The 22,662-nt window shown below is 32.8% G+C and overlaps 3 protein-coding genes and 1 pseudogene across 3 annotated transcripts; all 4 read left to right on the top strand.

Moving 5' to 3' along the window:
* The first annotated feature begins 542 nt into the window (after positions 1–542).
* Positions 543–1,689, top strand: LOC145605755 (glucan endo-1,3-beta-glucosidase-like). The gene is made up of 2 exons (XM_081661822.1): positions 543–621; positions 740–1,689. Exons 1-2 carry the CDS (start codon positions 543–545, stop codon positions 1,687–1,689), a joined length of 1,029 nt encoding a protein of 342 aa, XP_081517948.1.
* A 541-nt stretch (positions 1,690–2,230) lies between these two features.
* On the top strand, positions 2,231–4,003 carry LOC145606199 (glucan endo-1,3-beta-glucosidase pseudogene; annotated as a pseudogene).
* Positions 4,004–6,835: 2,832 nt separating this feature from the next.
* LOC145606086 (glucan endo-1,3-beta-glucosidase-like) lies at positions 6,836–8,033 on the top strand. Its single transcript, XM_081662145.1, has 2 exons — positions 6,836–6,896; positions 7,078–8,033. Exons 1-2 carry the CDS (start codon positions 6,836–6,838, stop codon positions 8,031–8,033), a joined length of 1,017 nt encoding a protein of 338 aa, XP_081518271.1.
* A 2,263-nt stretch (positions 8,034–10,296) lies between these two features.
* Positions 10,297–11,768, top strand: LOC145606125 (glucan endo-1,3-beta-glucosidase-like). Its single transcript, XM_081662179.1, has 2 exons — positions 10,297–10,381; positions 10,813–11,768. The coding sequence occupies exons 1-2, from the start codon at positions 10,297–10,299 to the stop codon at positions 11,766–11,768; spliced, it is 1,041 nt and encodes a 346-aa protein (XP_081518305.1).
* The last annotated feature ends 10,894 nt before the right edge of the window (positions 11,769–22,662 follow it).

The following is a 22,662-nucleotide window of genomic DNA, read 5'->3' as shown; positions in this document are numbered from 1 at the left end:
AATTAAAAACTACTCCATATTATATTTTCTTTCCTATTTGGCTATCATCTTTGTTCCATATATACATTCAGCTAAGGTTTTTTCTAAGGAATTTTTAACAAAGAACCATCAAATTCCTATATTCTTCTTTATGATTTCAATAATCTTCAAGTCCACTTTACTTTAGCGTACACCCCATGCATTTGTTTAAGGTTTCGACCAATGACGATGATGATATACACATTACATATAATTAAATTTCTAATTACCCACGTCACAAGTTAATTAATAAAATGGCTTAACCAATTAACCATGATTTGTTTTTTAATGCATTTTGAAATATTGTATATAATAAAGGACATTTTGTGTTTGAAACAATGTACCAAGCAATTATGCAGTGGTAATATTAGTAGACTTTTATTCATACTAATTAATTATTTTTGAATCATAGTGTGGACTTTGGGCTACTCCAATTTCCTTTAAATATTGCCCTTTTCATAATAATTTAACTACAATTAAAATATAATTATAAACTTTGTTCAATTCTTAAACATAATTTTTCAATGGGGCTATTAAGCAAACCTTTTGCAGTTGCTACTTTGCTGCTTATTGCAATATTTCTACCAAGCCTTCAAGTAATAGGTATGCAAAATGCTTAATCATTTATTTGTCTTTCTTTAGTAGTATAGTAGTAAATATTTTATGATAAATGGAAGCGAATAATCAATCTTATTGATGTAATTTGTTTCATGTAATGTAGAGGCGCAAATTGGTGTATGTTATGGAAGACTTGGGAACAATCTACCATCCCCACAAGAAGTAGTAGCCCTTTACAGAAATAATGGAATAACACGGATGAGACTGTATGACCCGGACCAAGGGTCCCTCCAAGCCCTAAGAAATTCAAACATAGGGCTAATCCTCGACGTCCCTAACTCCAATGTCATATCACTCGGCTCTAATGCTGGAGCCACAAACACTTGGGTCCAAAACAATGTAGTCCCTTACGCGTCTAATGTAAATTTTCGTTATATTTCAGTAGGTAATGAAATCATGCCTAATGATGCCGAGGCAGGATCAGTCCTTTCTGCCATGCGAAATGTCCAAAATGCCCTTAATTCGGCAAACTTAGGTGGTAGAATCAAAGCCTCCACAACAATCAAGAGTTCGATCGTGTCCGGCTTCCCACCCTCCGAAGGTGTTTTTACATCTGCATCATACATGAATCCAATTGTTAACTTCCTAAGAAGTAATAACGCTCCTTTATTAGCCAATATTTATCCATACTTTTCTTACCTTTACACACCATCCATAAACCTAGATTATGCACTATTTACTTCACCCAACGCACAAGTTACCGATAGAAATAACGGTTTACAATACCAAAACCTATTTGATGCACTAGTCGACACGGTGTATGCTGCATTGGCAAAGGCTGGAGGCCCTAACGTACCAATTGTAGTGTCCGAAAGCGGTTGGCCTTCGGCTGGTGGTGATAACCGTGGTGCTGCTACGTTTAATAATGCTCAGACGTATTATAGGGGTTTAATAGCACATTATAGGCAAGGTACTCCCTTGAAGAGACAAGCAATTGAGACTTACTTATTTGCTATGTTTGATGAGAATCAAAAAGGTGGTGCTAGTACTGAGAACAATTTTGGATTGTTTAGGCCTAATAAACAACCGAAATACCAACTTAGTTTCAATTGAAATCTATTTAACATATGTCCATATGTAATGAATAAATGAAATATAACACACGGGCATAGCCTAAAGATGTAATAAAATGTGCTTTTTTTTTTATTTGATGAAAAGATGTAACAAAATATAATAGTTTTAAAAGTATTATGTTATACTTATTCGAGTAATTAATAATCTGTATTATGTATTACTACGTGATGTTATTTCATACTACTGTATAATATGTATCTTGTGAAATTTGTGTTAGTTTAACATATTAATATTGTGTAAATATTTTGTGTCAAAAACAAAATGTTTAAATATTTGATGAGAGATTTTTCAACATCATTAATTTATTGCTATTTTCGATGGCTAGATATCATGGGCCGCGTTGCCCGCATACTCTCTGGGCCGCATGCCTTTTGGGCAATATTTTTATTATTATGACTAATTTTTTTATTTGAATTATTATGACATTAATAAATAATAATTGTCTATATAAAGTGGCATGTGAAAAACTGAAATGATTGACTTATCATTAGTCCATTATCAAACAAACTTCACTCCTGCAATGGCTGCCGCTACCTCGCTGCTCATCACAGCATTCGTATTACTTAGTCTACATCTTACAGGTATCTTTAATTTTGCCTATTATTGTGCCGATGAGTTTTAACATTTTTATGAATCGGAGGTAGTAATAATTGATTTATATCTTATTATTGTGCCAATGAGTTTTAACATTTTTATGAATCGGAGGTAGTAATAATAATTGATTTATATCCTTTATTGTGCCAATGCGTTTAACACATGACGTAGTCATCTATTATTGTATTTCATGTCAGCTTCAGCCTTCAAGTCATATTATATAGTCGTGTTAGATATTATCAGCTCCAGATTCAATAATTCATAGGCTCTATGGTAACTTCACCAAAAAATAAAAATAAAAATATAATAAAAAATAAAAAGGCTCTATTTGGCAAATTTCCTACTATTTTTGTTTATAAAGGTAAAATATAGAGAATTTTTGGGATTTTCTCGATCATGAGGGGAATTCCTAATGAATATTGAAATCAATTAGATTTAACATACTTGCTTTAAAAATGAATGTCTATATGTGTGTCAAATAACAAGTTTTTACTGCTTAATTAATGTACTTGGTAACATAAATCTCGTTATCTCATCTTAATTAGCTAAGCAAGCTTATTGAAACTTGTACTAATGATGAGCAAAATGTAATGTAGAAGCGCAAATTGGAGTATGTTATGGAAGGAAAGGAAACAACTTACCAAGCGGCGAAAATACAACACAACTCTACGATTACTACGGCATAGAGGCAATGAGACTCTACGAGCCCGACGAAACGACACTCAAAGCCCTACAAGGAGCAGGCATCAAGCTCATGTTGGGTGTCCCTAATGAAGACATACAATGTATAGCGTGTGATCAACCCACCGCCGATGAATGGGTTCAGAACAACGTCGTCCCCTACGTAGAATTTATCAAATACATTGTTGTCGGTAATGAAATCCATCCGTCTGACCAACCAGCCTCATCAGTCGAACCAGCTATGCAAAATATTTTAAATGCACTAAATTCTAACAATATAACAAGTGATATAAAGGTTTCCACGGCCATTGACACGAGTTTAATCATAAACTCGTATCCACCATCTAATGCCGAATTTAAAAACTTATCATATGTTGCCCCAATAATAAACTTCTTAACAATTAATGAATCACCTTTGTTGGTAAATATTCAGCCCTACACTACTTATATGAATGATCCCAAAAATATTAGACTAGACTTTGCGTTATTTACTGCTTGTGGGATTGTATTTACGGATGAAAATAGTGGTAAAAATTACCAGAATTTATTCGACGCAATTTATGATGCAATGTATGTAGCAATAGAGAAAGTTGTTACAAATGCACCTGATGAGTACACCTATTCAGTCGATAATGGTCGTAGGCACAACACGAGGCACAAGCCACCTAGGGTGGTGATCTCGGAAAGTGGGTGGCCTTCGAAAGGTGGATTTGGTAACGTAATAAAGATGAAGGCTAGTAGAAAAAGTCACCACCAAACGAACGGGGGCTTAGAGTGCGGAGGGGTGTTGCATAACGGAGAGGAAGAGGCCGCTACACCGGAAAATGCAAAGACTTACTACACCAATTTGATCAAACATGTTAAGAAGGGGACTCCTTTGACACTAGGTCAAGAGATTGAAACGTACTTGTTTGCAATGTTTGACGAGGATCAGAAACCCGGGGACGAATCGGAGCGTTCTTACGGGCTTTTTACACCCGATCAACATCCTAAGTATGGCATACTCGACATCTGTTGATCGATATTCAGGAGTATTACCTATAAGTACGTATGTATAAATGCAAAATAAGTATCTTGATAATGTTGTGTGCATTAGGAGTTTCCCTAACAAGAAAGGTTTTCTAAATGTTGTGACTTTTTTTTTTTTTTTTTTTGAACTTTAATAAAGACGTGTACTTGAATTGGTATAATTTTGTATAAGGTAACATGATTTTTTAGTAATATAAGTTGTAACCGTATCATAAATCAAGCTGATTAATCAATTACGTACTCATAAATATATCGCAAAATAATTGATCGATGATATATAATTCTTATAAATTTTCTTATTTTAACTTTTTGCTACACAATCATCAATCAAGAAAAACTATGTGTTGAAAAATTACCTCCAAAAATATGTAATAGTGAAGATTAATAATAGAATTTGTTATGGTGGTCTGGTGATGTGTGAACCAATAATATCAAGTGATACATAAAATAAGACGTAATGGAACTGAGATTTTGAACTCGATTTAGACACTAATATAATTGTTAATGTATTATGCCAAGTTGATCTTAAACAAACCACTAGATAGTATTTTTTTTTTTTTTTTTTTTTTTGGTGAAAACAAACCACTAGATATGTAGTTAATATAGACAGGTATATATAAGGCTTATTTAATTAAATTGGAAACATTATATCGTTAGAGATATGATATTTAAACTATAATGTACACTCATGTATATATTGCTCCTATAGTTTATGGAGTACTCTTTATGATATCCCAAATGTAAAGTCGAAAACTTTTTAATACTTGTACTTCGTATTTATAATGGCTGCTAAATTTTAGATTGAATTAAGATCAATCTTACACAATATTAAGGGTTTTTTTTTATGATCGATTAAGAACCCTTATGTTGTACGACTTGCACCACTTTCAATATCTCCTGGGACCGAGAGGAAAGCTCTAACCACTTGAGGTATTAATTGTTAACTAGCAACTATCATACGTGATAAGATATTTAATTTTAGCATGCAAATTTGTGGACATTAGACTTAATGAATAATTGAGTACTCCCACTTAAGAAGGCCAATGTTCACATTTACAAGAAGGCCTCCACCTACATTTCCACTATATACTTTGAACTTGTTCAAGAATGTCTACTTACATGCTAAGACGACAAGAAGTAATAATAGATCAAATTAAGCTAGCTACTACCACTATACAACTTGACTTGCTAAACTATATACTTATATATATATATGGGTATTCAAAAACAAAAAATATACTTATATATATCAACTGAAAATTGTTTAAAGAGAAACAATATCATTGATTATTATGCATGCTGTCGGATCAACTTTTATGGCAAACTAGGGTTTATACAGTCCAATTGGCCGCCCCTTGATTCAACTCGAAGATTTGATATATTGATGTGTTCATAATATCTAACACAATTAACTTTGTACAGATCAATACAATAGTTTGACTTTACTTTTATATAATACTAGGTTAAGTCCCGTGCCATGCACGGTAATTTTTAATACATATCATTAGTTTAAGACTTCTATTTAATAATAAAAAAAACTTAATTGCAAAATAAGATGAAAGTTCTGTAATTACAAAAAAAAATAATTAAAAAATTTATCACACTAAAGAAAATAGAGAGAATAATATATGCACGACTAATAAAAATAACTCTGAATTACATTACAAAGTTATAGATAGAAAACTATTATTGCATATAAATAAGATATGCTTATCAAATAGGAAGTGAATTATTATTGTATAGTTTGTATTAAAAACTTCTCTAAGAAGCTTTGGCCAAAAAAATTAAAAAAAATAAAAAAAATAAAAATTTTTGGAGGGAAAATTTTTAACCAGGAAATGACATGTGTCATTCCTGGTTTCGCCTTTAGTATAAAGTTATAGATAGATTAAATGTTAATAAAAATTATGTTTAAAACTATGTTATGAAACTTTATACTAATACCCATCTAACAACATATTTTTTGATAAATATATTTTTATTATGTTAATAAAAAATTATGGTCAAATATAATACATGAATAGTGAAAAAAAGTTTAACATTCTAAATATTCTAATTAAGGGGCCTGTTCATATTTACTGAATTGAGCTGAACTGAACTGAACTGATTGGAGCTGAACTGAACTGAACTGAACTGATTGGAACTGAACTGAACTGAACTGAACTAAACTGAATTGAGCTGAAATGAATACTTTATGTGAGAGGGAAATTAAGAGCTGAACTGAACTGAACTGAACTGATTGGAACTGAACTGAACTGAACTGAACTGATTGGAACTGAACTGAACTGAACTGAACTGATTGGAGCTGAACTGAACTGAAATTAAGTAAATGTGAACAGGCCCTAAGACGGAGGGAGTATGCATGGTGAGAATTAATTAGGGGGTGGAACCAAGTACAACTTTTGAAATTGTATTAGGGGGTTGAACCAAGTATATATACTGATAGAGTATAAAACATATTCCTGGGCCTCAACCATCAGCTTAAGCTTTTGGTTGAGTTGGTCCTCTAACATATACGTACCTTGAATATATGGAATAACATTAGCTTAAGCGGGTGTATAAAGTAGTACCAACTTTTATACCTTTTAATGGTGCACTTTTATAAAGACCGTGCAAATATCAAGTGAATCGAACTTTCAAAAACCTATATAATTGTGATGATAGCTAGTATTATACATTAGTAGCTCTTTTTTTATTTGTACACGCTCGACCACTACTCTTGAGTTGTGTCGCATACATACTCTATATAAATAGCTAGGCAAATGAAATGATCGCATGACTTTAAAGTTTAAACCATTATTAAGTTAAAATTTTAACTCGAATGGCTGCCACTACCTTGCTGTTCATCGCTGCATTCTTATTCTTTTGCCTACACTCTACAGGTATTTCTCTTATTACATTCTAATCTTACCATTTATTTGCAAAATGTAAATAATCAAAACTTAATGTATGCAATAACATTCCATGCCCTTATACTTACACTCCTATTAAGCTAATTAATGTGTTGATTTTCCTATTAAAAAATAAGGTGTTGATTAATTAATGTATTTATTTAATGTATAGAGGCTCAAATTGGAGTATGTTACGGAAAGATTGGAGACAACTTACCATCTTCACAAGATGTGGTGAACTTATACAAATCGAACGGGATTAAAGCAATGAGACTCTATTTTTCTGATCAAGATACTCTTCAAGCCTTACAAGGAACAGACATCAAACTCATGTTGGGCATCGCAAATGAGAATATTGAGTCCTTAGCATCATGTTCGTGTGCTGCGAAACGATGGATTAGAAGAAACGTTCTCCCTTTTGGATCATTGATCAAGTACATTGTGGTGGGGAACGAAATCAAACCGTCTGATAAACAAGCCTCGTCAATCCTACCAGCTATGCGAAATATATTATATGCATTAAATGCATCTCAAAATTCTTACAATTTAAATTACGAAATTAAAATTTCAACGGCCATTAATACAGACCTAATTAAAAACTCGTACCCTCCATCTAATGGCGAATTCCAAGACCCGTCATATATTACCCCAATAATAGACTTTTTAAATAGTCACGACTCGCCTTTGTTAGCAAATATTTACCCTTACTTTGCTTACATAAATGATGCACAACATATTTCTCTTGACTATGCATTATTTAACGCCAATGAAGTTGTTTTCACCGATCCTAACAACGGGTTGGCCTACAAAAATTTATTTGATGCAATGGTGGATTCAGTGTACGCGGCTCTAGGGAAGGCAGGAAAGAACCACCCTCGTGTCGTTGTGTCCGAGAGTGGATGGCCATCTCGCGGTGGCTTGGCTGCTACAATGGACAATGCAAAGGCCTATTATGAAAACTTGGTCAATCATGTTAAGCAGGGGACTCCTTTGATGGCAGGGCAGCCTATTGAGACGTACTTGTTTTCGATGTTTGATGAGAATAAAAAACAAGGGGCTAATAGTGAACGCAATTTTGGGATTTTCTACCCAAATCAACAATCTAAGTATGGCCAACTCAATTTCTAAATGTACACTATATATATATATATATATATATATATATGCTTAGACTAATAATAAAATGTTTGGTTACCAAATGAAGTTAAATCTTGGCATCTATATAAACAATAATGCTTGAAAAGAGTATTGGCCTTGCTTGCAATTTCGTATTTCGAATGTATATATAATCAATTTCGTATTTTCACTTTCTCATAAATAAATTGGAATGGAACATCGTTGTTACTATTGGATAACTATGGATAAGGGTTGACATGTTCGCGCATCATGGCAATGAAGGATAATTTATTTTCATTTTTGGTGTAAAGACTAAAGAGAGTCACAAGGAGAAGTGATATGACGACCACCCCCTCAAAACTAATTTAGTTGATCATCCACGGCAATGAGAGATAATCCAAGTAGCCAAGACAAAAGTTATGAATGACTCAACATATCTTAAAGATACTACGTCAAGTCTATAAAATGTATATGGGCTGCATAAATGCACTCAAATAAGCTTCCATTATGTCCAAACTATTCAGAAATGGGAGAAGTAACCCCTCATTGGGCTATTTAAGATGATTTGAGGTGTTACGTACACCATTTCCAAAAACTACATCATCATGTTTAGAGGTAAAATAATAATAGACTAACAATAGTAAAATCAATTAAGGCTCAATTATTTAACGCACTAATAAGTTTTGTTATAAAAATTTAGATCTATATGCATGTGATGTGTGCTTTAGGCAATGGTAACTACTACCTCACGCCCTCACCCCTTGGCGTACATAATAGAATATAAATGATTAATTATATTTTAAATTTGATATAAAAATTTACTAGTAATAATCTTGCATTGAAAGGCTTAGTTTATTTGAGGGATCTGGATTTGATAGCACGCGAGATGAATGGTTAGTCCACTGAAGTAGCAAGCATCAATAAAAAAATAATAATACGGAGTAAAATTTGATCTTAAGTACTAGTATGCAAGATATTTAATTAAATTAAGATATTATATTGTAAGATTTTTAACACAAAATATATATGATATATCAATTGGATTGTTTAAACTAATTATATATGACTTTTCTTGCATACTATACGAGCTTAAGCCAGTTAACATTTCTCAAATTGGACATAATTTAGGCCACTGAAGGCTAATTGCGCACACCCACTTAAGAGGACCAATATTCAAATTTTCAAGTGGACATTCCACTACTACTCTTGACTCTTAGTATGTCTACTTCGTTGTTAAGTGCTTGCTAACACCATTATACACACACTTAATTGCCTTACACTAGCTGCTTCAGTTTTTCAACAAGAAAATTTGTTACAATCAGGCCGTATTCAGGACTGTTATGTATGTATTTCCGAATAATTTAGCCTAGATCAGATAATGTACGTACTTATGGTACACCTTGTGGCTTTTGTATTGTGCGTGTGATGCGCGTGCATGGATCAATGGATGTCATACATCATTTAGGTATAGGCGTATAGCACATATATAAGTATATGTTCGAGTTTATAATAAAGGTTCTACATTATATTTTTGTTCACAAACTTTTAAATAAATCGGATGTACAATAAATATTGTACATCCGTTATAAAGTTACCCCTAAAATAAGCAAAAGTTACCCTAATATGGATAAATGTTACCCTAACATAAATAAATGTTACTAAGTATTTATACTTTATTGATAAAAGTTACCCAAAAAATTGTAAAAGTGACCCTAAATTTGATAAAAAGTGACCCCCGATGTACAGTAAATTACTGTACACCGGATGTATACAAAAGTTATTGATTTTTGTTTATCCTAGTAAATCAACAAGCTTTATCATTTTAATTAGACAATAATGTCATGTAAAAAAACCTAAACATCGTACTACGCATGAGCAATGAGCACAATTAATTAACTTTGTTCCTTATTTTTTTTTGTTACAATTTGTTTCTCAATCTTTAAAAATGTTTCTCACACAAAATTTCAGTTACCACATTCTTAATATACTTTTGTCTTTCAAAAACCCCACCTATAGCAAGTCGTTCTTACTTTTTCTTACACATGTCTCACTTTTTATACTGTATCATATATATCCTCGATGGTGTAACTATCCATTTAGGAGGGAGCATATTTGCATTATTCCTCCACTAACTAGTTGATGTGTATGTGTATCTAAACTATCGAGTTGTACGTGTTGCCTGCTCTCTATATATAGAGGCAAATCAAACAACTTTATAGTAAAAACTATCAAAGAAATTAATTAACACAACACAACACTAGTAATTATGAATGCCATGGCTACCCTTAACATTCCTCGAATGGCTGCCACTACCTCGCTGCTCATCGCAGCATTGTTATTGCTTAGCCTACGTCTTACAGGTATCTATTTCTTATTATCTATTGTTATGTACTAGAGATAAGTTACAACGAACTAATAAAGCTTGCTGCACAACACTTAATAATATACAAGTAAATTGTTGCGATTATTAAAAAAATGACATAAGTTTTTAGGTTTTTGAATAGCTTAACCAGATTTTGTAACAATTTGTTGAATCCCATTGTAGCCCACTTATGAGTGTCCCACATTGGAGAAAGAGGAGAGGTGGTTCCACTTTATAAGGTAGAGGAGTAACTCCTACTATTGCCAATTGATTTTAGTATTGAAGCTCCAAAGCTTTGTTTGTGGGCCTAACTCTCCTCCTCCTTCTTCGGGTTGCCCAAGCCCATTTCATATAGTTTCGAAATTTAACACAACTTAACACGTACTTAAACATATACTAATAATGTTTTGGTGACATTATCAATGGCAGAGGCACAAGTTGGAGTAAGTTATGGAAAGATTGCAAACAACTTACCATCACCACAAGACGTGGTGAACCTCTACAAATCCAACAACATAAAAGCGATGAGGCTTTACTTTCCTGATCAACCAACTCTTCAAGCTTTACAAGGAACAGACATCAAACTCATGATAGGAGTCGCAAATGAAAATATCCGGTCCATAGCATCGTGTCGTTGTGCTGCATACCGTTGGGTCCGAACCAACGTCCTCCCCTATCGATCCTCGATTAGTCACATAGTAGTAGGGAATGAAGTTGACCCGTCTAGTCAACCAGCATCATCAGTCGCACCAGCTATGCAAAATATTCAGTATGCACTTGACGTACTAAATATAAACAACGAAAACGATGAAATTAAAGTTTCAACGGCGATTAATGCAAACTTAATAACAAATTCGTACCCACCATCTAATGGCCAATTTAAGGACCCGTTGTATATAGCCCCAATAATCGATTTCATGAATACTCATGATTCGCCTTTGTTGGTTAATGTTTACCCTTACTTTGCATATGCTAATGATCCAAAAGATATTTCACTAGACTATGCGTTATTTAATTCCCCTGGATATGTTTTTACGGACCCTAATAACGGGTTGCGTTACCAAAATTTATATGATGCAATGGTAGATTCGGTGTATGCGGCTCTACGGAGGGCGGGTGGACATCATCGTCGACGTGTTATTGCATCCGAGAGCGGATGGCCATCCAATGGAGGGTTTGGTGCCACGTTGGAAAACGCGAAGACGTACACTAGGAATTTGATCAATCATGTGAAGCAAGGGACTCCTTTAACACCAGGGGAACCTATTGAGACGTACGTGTTTGCAATGTTTGATGAAAATGAAAAACAAGGGCCTGAAACTGAGCGTAACTTTGGGCTATTTCATCCAAATCAAGAACCTAAGTATGGCTACCTTGCTTTCTAATGAAATCAAGGAGTGTATGTATTTGTATGTAATGTATGTGTGTACAAATGTACGTGGTTTTATGAACTACGTCGAATAAGATAATCTTCTTTGTCCTTCATCATCACACACTTAGCGAATCTGACCTGTGAAACTGGACTGAATAGATTTGTTACGGGTGTTGGTTCAGTAAGGTATTTCTATCTACCTTTGCGAGATGTAATAATAAGACGAACTAATTTATGTACATGGTAACTTTTTAGTTTATGTGGAAACTTATTTATGCAAATTATCATTAGAAAAGAAGTTATGCTCCCATCAAAAGATTATAATGAGAAAATACAGCTAGAAGTATCAAGTATGCTTGGAGTTGAAAAAGGCTTGGTTTCCTATACTGGACCATAGTTTCATATCCAGACTAAAAATATCCGTTTAAATCTTGGCCCAATAGAAACAATAACCTTCAGCTTTTTAAGAGCCCATAGTCTGCTAATTTGCTAATTAGAATCAAACCAGAACAAAACAAATTGGAATCATATCTTATAGCAAAAAAAATAAAATAAATAAAATAAATAACCTAATTAGTAACTTTGTATCTTGTATATCATTATATCAAGATAATAATACAATTGAACCTTAGAATTTTTGTACCATTATTACACCATATCACCCTCAAAAAGGTTTAACATAATCCAAGTCCAAAATATGATTTATGTATGTTCATTTCAAAAGGAATAGACTTTATTTCTAAATTAAACTAAGCCTTTAAAACATCAACTCAATGACAAAAAAATTTCAACTACCCCTCTAATTGTGTCGAGCTTTAGGAGTATAGTTTGCTCCACTCCTAAAAGTCTAATTATATAATCTACTCCAACAAATCATGCAATTAACTAGCAAGCACACTATAATCAAATATAAAGTCACATAATTTTTGCACCCAAATTATAGTCACATAATCTTATTCTAATCAATTCACACTACACTTATTATGCATAGTTTAGTACATACGAGTAATATGTAAGCATTGATAGACCTAACTACAAATACTACTATACTAACCTTAAACACAAATTATTTAATCAAGTATCAATCATCTCTGAATTGATCCTAGATTAACTATCATTTAGCTACTTAATTCCAATCTAGAAGCCTAATTAAGCTTATTACTCCACTTGTCTAAGTAATCACATCTTATCATAATCTTGTCTCAGGTGGTTGTAATTTTGAGTAAGACACTTGAAGCTCTCCCTTTTCTTGACATCTTCTTCCTTCTCGTTCTTCTCTAATTCGCGCTTCGCGTCATTGATTTGGCTCTTCAACTCTTCAATCCTTTTAGATTTTTCATCATGCTCTTTTTGCACCCTTTCCAATTCTACCAATTACATACGAATTGAAGTAATTACGAAGTGTTAAACAATGCGATAACAGTCATAACACTAATTAAGTTGTGTAACATAGTTTTTCATTGTTCAAGTACAAGAACCAATAATTATCTTACCTCTTGGTTGCTTAGAAAAACTTTCAAAATCCATTACTCTTGTTTCCTCAATACCTATACAATAAATTGTAAGGAAAAAAAATCACAAATCATAGTTTTAATTTTGTAATAACAATATAACAACATTATGAACAATATAATACTATTATATGAACACGGGTTTTATAATTTAGTAAGAACAATATATATGAACAAGGCTTTTATAATTTAATGTAACAAAATTAGCTTGGAATTTCATTAAATGTTGCATTGCCTTGTTTTTGTTTAGATGTATCCTTATCATATTACCCATGCATTGAAAAGTTTACCATTTACACTAACATTAACCTAATTAATTGCAACCATTGGACTATAAAACAATCAAAAATACAAAATTTGATTATTCAACGTGAGATATATGGTACTCACCCTCGACATCTAAAATTATTATACAAACTCGGGTTCAGTCTTGAGAAAAGACAAAAAATACAATCACGTCATTACATCTAATTATTAATTTTTAATTTTAAAAAAAAAAATGAAAAGAGAGGAAGAAACATGCAGAATAGCATTACCTTGATTGACTGCTGATACGTTAATTACTTTGTCGAGAAAATACCTCAGCTTCCCAACATTTAAAGAGAGAAAATCAACAAATTTGACACTTCTGATATTAATGTCGCAGTTTATTATGTGGGGTTTGGATGATTTTCTTCCTTGTGTTATGTGATATGGTTGAAGGTTTGCTCAAGCAAATTTATTTTGGTACGTAAGAATGTATCCTTTGGCCCTTATATACTGTTCCACTCTCATTTGGTAGAGATATGAGATATAATCCGTATCAAAAAAAAATATAATTGTCTTAATTAATTTTCATATTGAAATTAGAAATATATTATCTTTAGGATTTTTTATTTTATTATTAAAGATCTTTAGAGTTATTAAGGTTAATACTCTGCATAAAATTTAGCTAATCATATACTAACATAAATAATCCTAAAATAAATTTTCCTCATATCATTATACTCCATATTTTTTTGATACTCCATATTAATTGCTATGTACGTAGTATATTTTATATCTTTTACTTGATTACTTCAGAATAATTCTTTTATACAACCGGATGCAAACAGAGCTAGGTGCATTCAAGGGTAAGATCTTTGCTCAATTATCTTTATTTTACCTTAGAAAAGTTGTATATTGGTATTGTTGGAGTGATAGTTAATAGTTAGCTATTTAATTGGTATGTAATCTTCATGTAGAGTTAATAACTAAAACAATACGAGTACTTGTGATGTTGTACACTTATATTCCCTCCGTTTTTTCTTTAAAAATGCCCATTAGAACTTTTGCATTATTACCCCACTTTGACCAATGTTTGTGAATTAGTACATAAGAAAATATATTGAATACTTAGGCCCCGTTCTCTTCACCTTAATTTTGCTGAACTGAAATTATTTTTACTGAACTTAAATTATTTTTACTGAACTTAAATTAATTTTACTGAATTTAAATTAATTTTACTGAACTCAAATTATTTTTGCTGAACTGAAATTATTTTTACAGATTTTCTATTATAATTCTTCTTTATGAAAACTGAATTTTACTTAACTGAACTTATTTTTACTGAACTAATATTATTTTTACTGAACTGAAATTAATTTTACTGAACTAAACTTATTTTTACTGAATTGAAATTATTTTTACTTAATATTATTTTTTTTAAGGTGAAGAGAACATGGCCTGTTTCAATGAATATAGTTTTCAATATTCAATTGTAATTTATATTTATTTACGGAGTATAATTAAAGATATTATTAGTCAAAATTCTGCATATTGACATATGTATTAATGAGAACCATATAAATCTGAATAATTATTTTTATTAATCAATTAAAATTAAAAATGAGACGGATAAGAGAATTAATAACAACAGTACTATGATAGTACAGTTCTACAACAGTAATTTGTAACCTCACTGACAAGTTCAAATGGTTTTGGTCATCAATAAATTTAATGCTCTGAAATTATCATCATGTTTTTACCAGATTTTTTGTTTAAGTCAACATCTAGATCTACTGAATTTTATGTGCTCCATACATTTCTGATTTACTTCAATTTCAGAGACACTGCATAAAATTCTGAGTAATCCATTATAATCTCAAGCTAACTGATTACGAGTAGTATGTAATACAATTCCTCCATTAATCTAATTGGTTGAATTAGTTCTTTCTTTGGTTGTTAAGTTGATTTAAATTAGCATATACAGCTTGCAAAACAAGTACCCATATATTGGTAATAACTTGAGCTAACACACAATTCTTGCATAATTCGGGTTGCTTGCTCATTCATATACTTCCTCCGATTCATTCTTTAAATATTGTACCAATTATTTTAGAAAAAGTTTTGCAGATGTCGTTTCATCTCCTTTTAAATGAATTAAGCCTCGCAAACAGTTAATATCCAATATACCCTTATTGTAACTTTAAGCTTTTGATTAACGTATTTTTATGGATATATTAATTTACATGATTCAATCGCCTATAATTATTTTCTCTAATACCTGAAAACCCTAATCAAAAAACACACTAGCTAGTAAACGAAAAGAAACCTAATTAAGCTTATATGTATATCGATTTATTGACCTCATATGCATAAATTATTCTATCAACACGTAGGCTGACATATATAATTAAGTGAACAAATCAACAAATAGCTTAGATAAATAAGGCAAACTAACCTCGTTAGAGAAAATTTACTTGATTGTTGTGTATAATAAGTTTCTTTTTTCTCTCATAACAACTTTAATCACACTAGACTTAGCAATAAGGATGGATCAATTATTTTGATTTAAGCCCGTATCACAACAACAATCAAAGCCTTGATTTGAGTATATAAGCTGTTGAGCAATTAGGTTTTGATGATTATAAACTAATGATGATTATCTATCTAACGTGTATGTTAAGTTGTGCATAGAAAGAGCAAGTTATGTTTGGAACAGGATACAAGGAACCTGAGCAATGACAAGTATATATATAAGGAACTTGAGCAATATAGGATAAGCAATAGAGGAACAAGAACAATGATAAGTGTTACGGTTGATAAGCATGATGATGGCTAAGGAACCATGAAGGTAACTATGTAAATAGGTGTTTACATATGTTAGCTTCACGAGGTAAGTATCCTATACATATATATGTCATGTATGTGTAGGAGTCTTTTAATTTAGTTTAGTTTTCTTTACTGTTTTTATAAATGAAAAAAAACTAACCTTCTGAGTTACTTTGTTATCCTCAGAAGTTTGCTCAGTTTGTCATCATTAAAAAGGGGCAACTTGTTGACCCTTATGAGGTTTTGATGATGATGTTAAGAATTGAGCAAACTTCCATTTAATAAGGATTTTCTAGTGTTGTGATGTTTGCAGGTTCAGTAAGCGTTGAGGGCTGAAGTAGGAACTGAAACAGAGGAACTTTAGAAGATCCATGAGGATACAAGTAAAGTTAGAAGAAGAGTTCCAGAAATGGAACTTCCAGAAGTTTCTTAACAGGAACTTCAAAACGGGTTGTAACGACCTGGTTCTGGTGTAATGCTGGGGCAAACCCTAAGATCCAGAATATATCAAGACTACAGGATTCCAGAACAAGAGTTTCAGAGAAGCAACATGAAGACAGAGAAATAGAAGTATATTGCTCTAGGATTCATGTAAGTATGTTGGACATAAAAGTCGGTCTGGAACAAGTCTATATAGAACCTAGGTGAACTCCAAACAGTCAATGAAATTAGAGTAACTGACTTGTCAGGAACTCGGAGACTGTCAGAGTTCAGGAACCTAATAGGAACTTAAGTGTGCACGTTGTTAAAAGTCGGTTTTAATGATATATATATTTACCTTATACGTGCATATCTTTTAGGGATTTGGTTTTACTGAATAAAGATATTTATCTTCTAATAAATCCCTTTTGGAAAAAGATAAATTTTGTTTAAAAAGTATTTTTAAACTAAAAGATAAGATTGGAATAAAAGCTGATTTTATGCTAAGTTTATCTTATTATTATTGACAGATTTTATTCTTAACAAAAAGATATATTTTCGGAAAACTTGTTTTTAGAAAATATCTTTTAAACTTATCTTTTCAGAAAATCTATCTTTTTCAAGATGAAATGAATAATTCGAGTGTACTATAAATATGCTCATATGTATTCATTCAAAGTTGAGGCTGACGAAGTGTAGTGGTCGTGCTTAATGGTTTTAGCCTTCACCACGAAGCTAAGTCAGTTCTCCTGGTCAAAGTTCCTATCAGGTTTTGGTTACAGTATGTCCAGTGAGTTCCAGACAGGTCTCGAGTGTTCAACATATTAGTTTTATCTCTTTATTCATAGATATGTATTTAGGGATATTCAATGAGATCTTGTAATGGGAAAAAGGGTTTTTGAGTGTTTTGTATTTTGGGGTGAGATTGTGAATTCTCTTAAATTCACACAAGTGATGAGTTTGAAACCTCGTAAAATTCGAGTGGTAGCTGTGAGTGCACAGTGAGTGAAAGGAACCTGAGAAGTGTCTTGGGTCACCTAGGAAGTGTCCTGGGTAAGGGGAGAAAAAGGGTCCTGAGAAGTGTCTTAGGTCTGGTAGGAAGTGTCCTATCATAGAGTCAAGTGTCCGTGGTGGAACTTGCAAAGCAAAGGTCTGTGTAATAGGTTGTACTAGGAGAGTTGCCTATTATAGTGGAATTTGTTTATAAGTCCCAATAGGGCCGAGGTTTTACTTCCAGTTAGGCACTGGATGGTTTCCTCGTAAAACTTGCTGTGTGCTTTAAGTTCCTTTACGCTTTAATTGTTTATTTCCGCTTAAGTTCCGCGATTGGAACCTACTACCATTCACCCCCCCTCTTGTAGTAGTTCATCTAAACTAACAATTGGTATCAGAGCAGGTGCTCTTGGTAAACCGGGCAACCCCGAGGAGCAAGTTCCAGGCAATGATGGATATCTACAAAGAATGCAACGAATGGAACTCAACCCTAGAACGTACCCAATACCACGTGAAGACCAAAGTCCGCTTGTGAAGCAGAAGAGATTTAAAGATGAACATCTTTGAGGTAAGTGTCTCGTCTTTGAAGTCTTGATTATATGCATGATATTATGTGTACAAGTTCCTTGCAGTATTTCTAGTTAAATTTTGGATTTTGTTTTGAAGGTTTGCAAATCAATTCTGTGTAACCTTAAATCTGATTTGTAGTGTGAAAAGTATTTGTCAGATTTACAAATTGATTTATTTTTAAAGAATCGGTTTACTAGAAATAGTTCAAGGAACGTATTGTGTAGAATTATGCATATTTGGTCTCTTGGAACCTGGATTACTGCTGTATGGAAACTTAATTCTTTGGGCAAGGTAATGAACGTATATTTTGAATATTTGCCAAAGAATGACCTTATCATGTGTATGTGTTATTCTGAATATTTATTATGTAGACACATGATGTTTATTGTTAGTAAAGATAGTTGGTTTAACCGTAGTTGTTTAATTATGGATTATTAACGTCAATTACTAACATGAAGGTACCCAATATATATTGGGTAACCAAAGCCAAAAGATGACTGATTTTGCAGGCTATATGAGTGAAGACAACTTATTAATAACGATGATCTTTGGTTGTTTGTATATAAGAAATTATGTGCAAGTTCCGCTCACTAGAAAGCCTTTATAAGAGGGTTATAGTAGGTGAAGCGACAATATGGATAAGTGTGTAAGTCACCTATACATCTCTCTGTAAATATTGGTCATGTGCTTTTGGTATGTATTAATCCTTCACAAATTCCTATTGAAATTCAATTCCCTATTCTTATGAAGGTTATTTGTGAATGGATAAAAAGAGAAGTTGTTTTGATGTTTATAATGTATATCATGACAAACTAACTTCTCTTCTAGTTTTGTGCAAGTTATTAATGATTGTTTTGTAGGTTTGTCCATTGAGACAAATTGGTGCATAAAAGTTTGTTCCATTAGGAGCTCAGTGCTTAAATTGGTTGGAACTTGGTGAACTTGAAATGATAGAACGAATTAGGGATACAGGAATAACAAAGCTTCTATATCAAGGTGCTATAGGAGTTAGCGTATACGTTCCTGTAAAGATTCTGGTTCAAGTTCCAGTTAAGTTCTTAGTATTCAAAGTTCCTTGGAACAAAGCATTAATTCCTGTAGCAGACTCTTATGAAGGATGATGAGTTAAGATGATTATCTTTGACTGCGTGTTGGAGATTCATCATTTCGTTGATGGAACGACATCTAAAAGGGAGTACTCTTACAGGAACTTTATGTTTCAACACTTTTATGCTTTAGGTTTTTTCTATCTCTTTTGACTAACCTACTGACATTTTAAAGGCACAAAGGAATCTCTTGGGTTGTGAACTTTCAGGTTATATCTTTTGAATGATAATATGAGGGACTTTGACAAGGTGTTGAAGAATTTGAGATTAAATCAACACGTTCCTCTACCCAAGATACAATGGTCTAAAGGACCAGAAGACATGTTCCAACTTTATGTCAAAAGGAACATGGAAGAGTTGAAGGTTTATAATAGGAGGGAACTCGCATTATCTCGACAGCGAGGTTCCAAAAGAGATGATGATAGCCAAATCAAGGTATCTCTTACTATAAACCTACAATGGAAGAACTTTGACTTATAATACTAACACGAAAGGTAAAATTTCTACATAACAGGAAGTTAGTAAGTCAAGTTCCTATCCCATTGTGAATATTTTTCCCGTCGAGTTTTTAATGCACATTCTGGTTTTCAATTGCTTGTAACTCTATTTGTTTCATGGCTTCAAGATGACATCATCAATAAAGAGTGGAAATGTCACATATGAAGGGAATCAAAAAGGGAACACATCATTTGTGGATCTCAAGGTGATTCCTAACAACAACCTGACATTTCTAGGTTTTATTGAAGATGAGATACTTCTATGCTTCAAACTGTGAACATGTAAATCTTTTCATGCTTGATAAACCTAGTAGGAACTCGATAATAGGTATATATATATGTAAGTTCCAAACAGGTTAAGATCGAAAAGCATGAGAATCAAACACATGTTACATTCTCTTTCAACATCAGGTAGATGGTAAGCAACACTAATCCATTGGATCTTAGTGATATGGATATGTTTACCATGTGATATGTAGAGACTAATTGAAAGAGATGTCTTGTTTATAAGTAATGAAAGCAAATGTGCACTTGGTTACTTTTCTTAATAGAAGAGACGATGAATTGTTTGAAAGTCTTTTCTATCACAGGGTAAGTGGCTAAGTGTTCATCATCTATGAGGTTATAGATCTAACAACGGAACCTAGTTCCAGTCATGTTTAGTGTTTGTTGCAGGAACACAGATTGATAACAAGTTTTCAATTTTGAATCATGAAAGACAAGAAGAGAACAAAGTTATATACTAATGGTCTTTGCAGGTTCTTTGGAATAGTTTTCAATGCCTCTTGCTACATCATCAACACTGAAGCAATAGATCTTTGATTAACAAGACACCCTATGTTCCACTTAGGGATGTTTGATGATAGAAGTGCCAAGGCGATTTATCCATAAACGCCGAGAACAGCAAAACATAAAGAGTTTACCCTATCTTATTTAATGTGCAATAAGTGAACATATTTTGAGACTAACATGTTTGTTCCCATCAGACAGGTGATAAAAGGTGAACTCGCAAGTTCTTGAAGAACTATCTGAGTTCCTAGTAAAGAAATATGTCACTAAGAATAACAGCAAGGGATAGCTACATATGTTGAGGAACTTCGAGATGTTAAGTTCCAACTCATGCAGCAAAGTTCAAAGAACTCAATACAAGAAAGCAAGTTCCAACGAAGTTCCAGAGCTGAGATAATATTTGTTCCGACCAGCAATATCTCAACAAACTATGGAACTAAAGTGTCTTTCATGCATATGTAACCAAAGGGAAAACCTCAACAACCAAGGATCAGAGAAGAGCTCGAGATATCAACTGAAAAAGATGGACTTCATAACTCATAGTTGTATAAAAGATAAGTTTGTTTTTAAGGTTGATGTAAACATATAATTGGTTGTTATCAGGTTAGATGTGCAGCAGGAACTTAATAAGCTTAAAAGGAAGAGGATGCATGTCACATCCTGAACCTATTCTAGAACACCTAAAAAGGGTCGGAGATTAAAAAGGGTGTTCTGGAAAATGCTTATTGAGTAAGGCACGTGGATGGAACAAGGCCAGGTTGGTTCTTAAAAGAAACAACCAATACAAAGGTATGTATTGTCTTTAAGGAACTTGTTGCGTGTGTAGCTAGACTTGAAGCAAATTGAATAATATTTGTTCTTGCTGTTTATATGGGATTAGAGTTGTACCACATAGATGTCCTGTATGTCTTGATATGAATTTTTGTAGACGTCTATGTGGAACATACTCTAGGATAGAATGCTATCCAAGTTCCTTCTTGAAAATTGAGTTTTAAAAAGTATCAATTTTTGTTTTCAAGATGAACTGAGTTATTAGTAGTACTTGTTTACATTGATATATCTCTGGTACTACTAACGAGCCATTGTGCATTGATTTTTGCTAATTTATGATAAGAAAATATATTTGTAAGCATTAACCACTGACAATGGAACTTGAGTTAGAAGTGGAAGTTCATATTAGATTCGAGATCATCAAGGAACATAACAGCCACTTCAAGAACTCCAAGGTAAGCCATCATATTCAACCAATGCTTTAAAGTTATATTTTTACTGGTAAGAGACTACATAAGATACAAGTTCCTTTTCACATGTCGGCATTAGATGAATTGAATTGATATATTTGTGGTATGAATGCAATATGTGAATTTGTGAATTGATTCTCTTATGGTTTTGTCTTGACTTGTCATATTCTTGTTTATTGCTTAATAGAACAAGACTTGATGAAACATAACATGAGTATAAAGTATTTTTCCCATAAGTTATGTCAAGCTGGGGTTCCTATGCATGTAATACTTAAAGTAAAGAATATGTGCTTATTGTTTATGTGTCACACTTAATTCTTGTGTTGTAAAAGACATACTTACTTGCCTAAGAGTATTAGAGGTCTCATAATAGAACTATGGGTGCTGTCAAACACGAAGTTCCTAAGTTGCCAAAGGAACAATGAAAGAAACTTTGATGGAACAAGACAGGTAAGTTCCCAGACCGTTTACACCTCACTTGTTTAAATTTCAGAGGGAACTAACCTATATTTTAGCCAACTTTCAAGCATCCACGTCATATATCTTCGATCGCAACATTATTCTACAACTCTAAGTTGTGTGTCCGTGTTGCATATACTTTAATTGTCCCATATTCAGAAAATCGAAGATTCTTATTCACCCAATTCAATTTCCTCTTTCCGTTCACACACTTTTACTTCTTATTCTTGATTCCCATGTGCTCTAAGT

This window comes from Chenopodium album, chromosome 22, assembly GCF_948465745.1.
Source record: "Chenopodium album chromosome 22, dcCheAlbu1.1, whole genome shotgun sequence".
NCBI classification, from domain to species: domain Eukaryota; kingdom Viridiplantae; phylum Streptophyta; class Magnoliopsida; order Caryophyllales; family Amaranthaceae; genus Chenopodium; species Chenopodium album.
The sequence above is the reverse complement of the archived record's forward strand: the minus strand, read 5'-3'. Positions and strand labels throughout refer to the sequence as shown.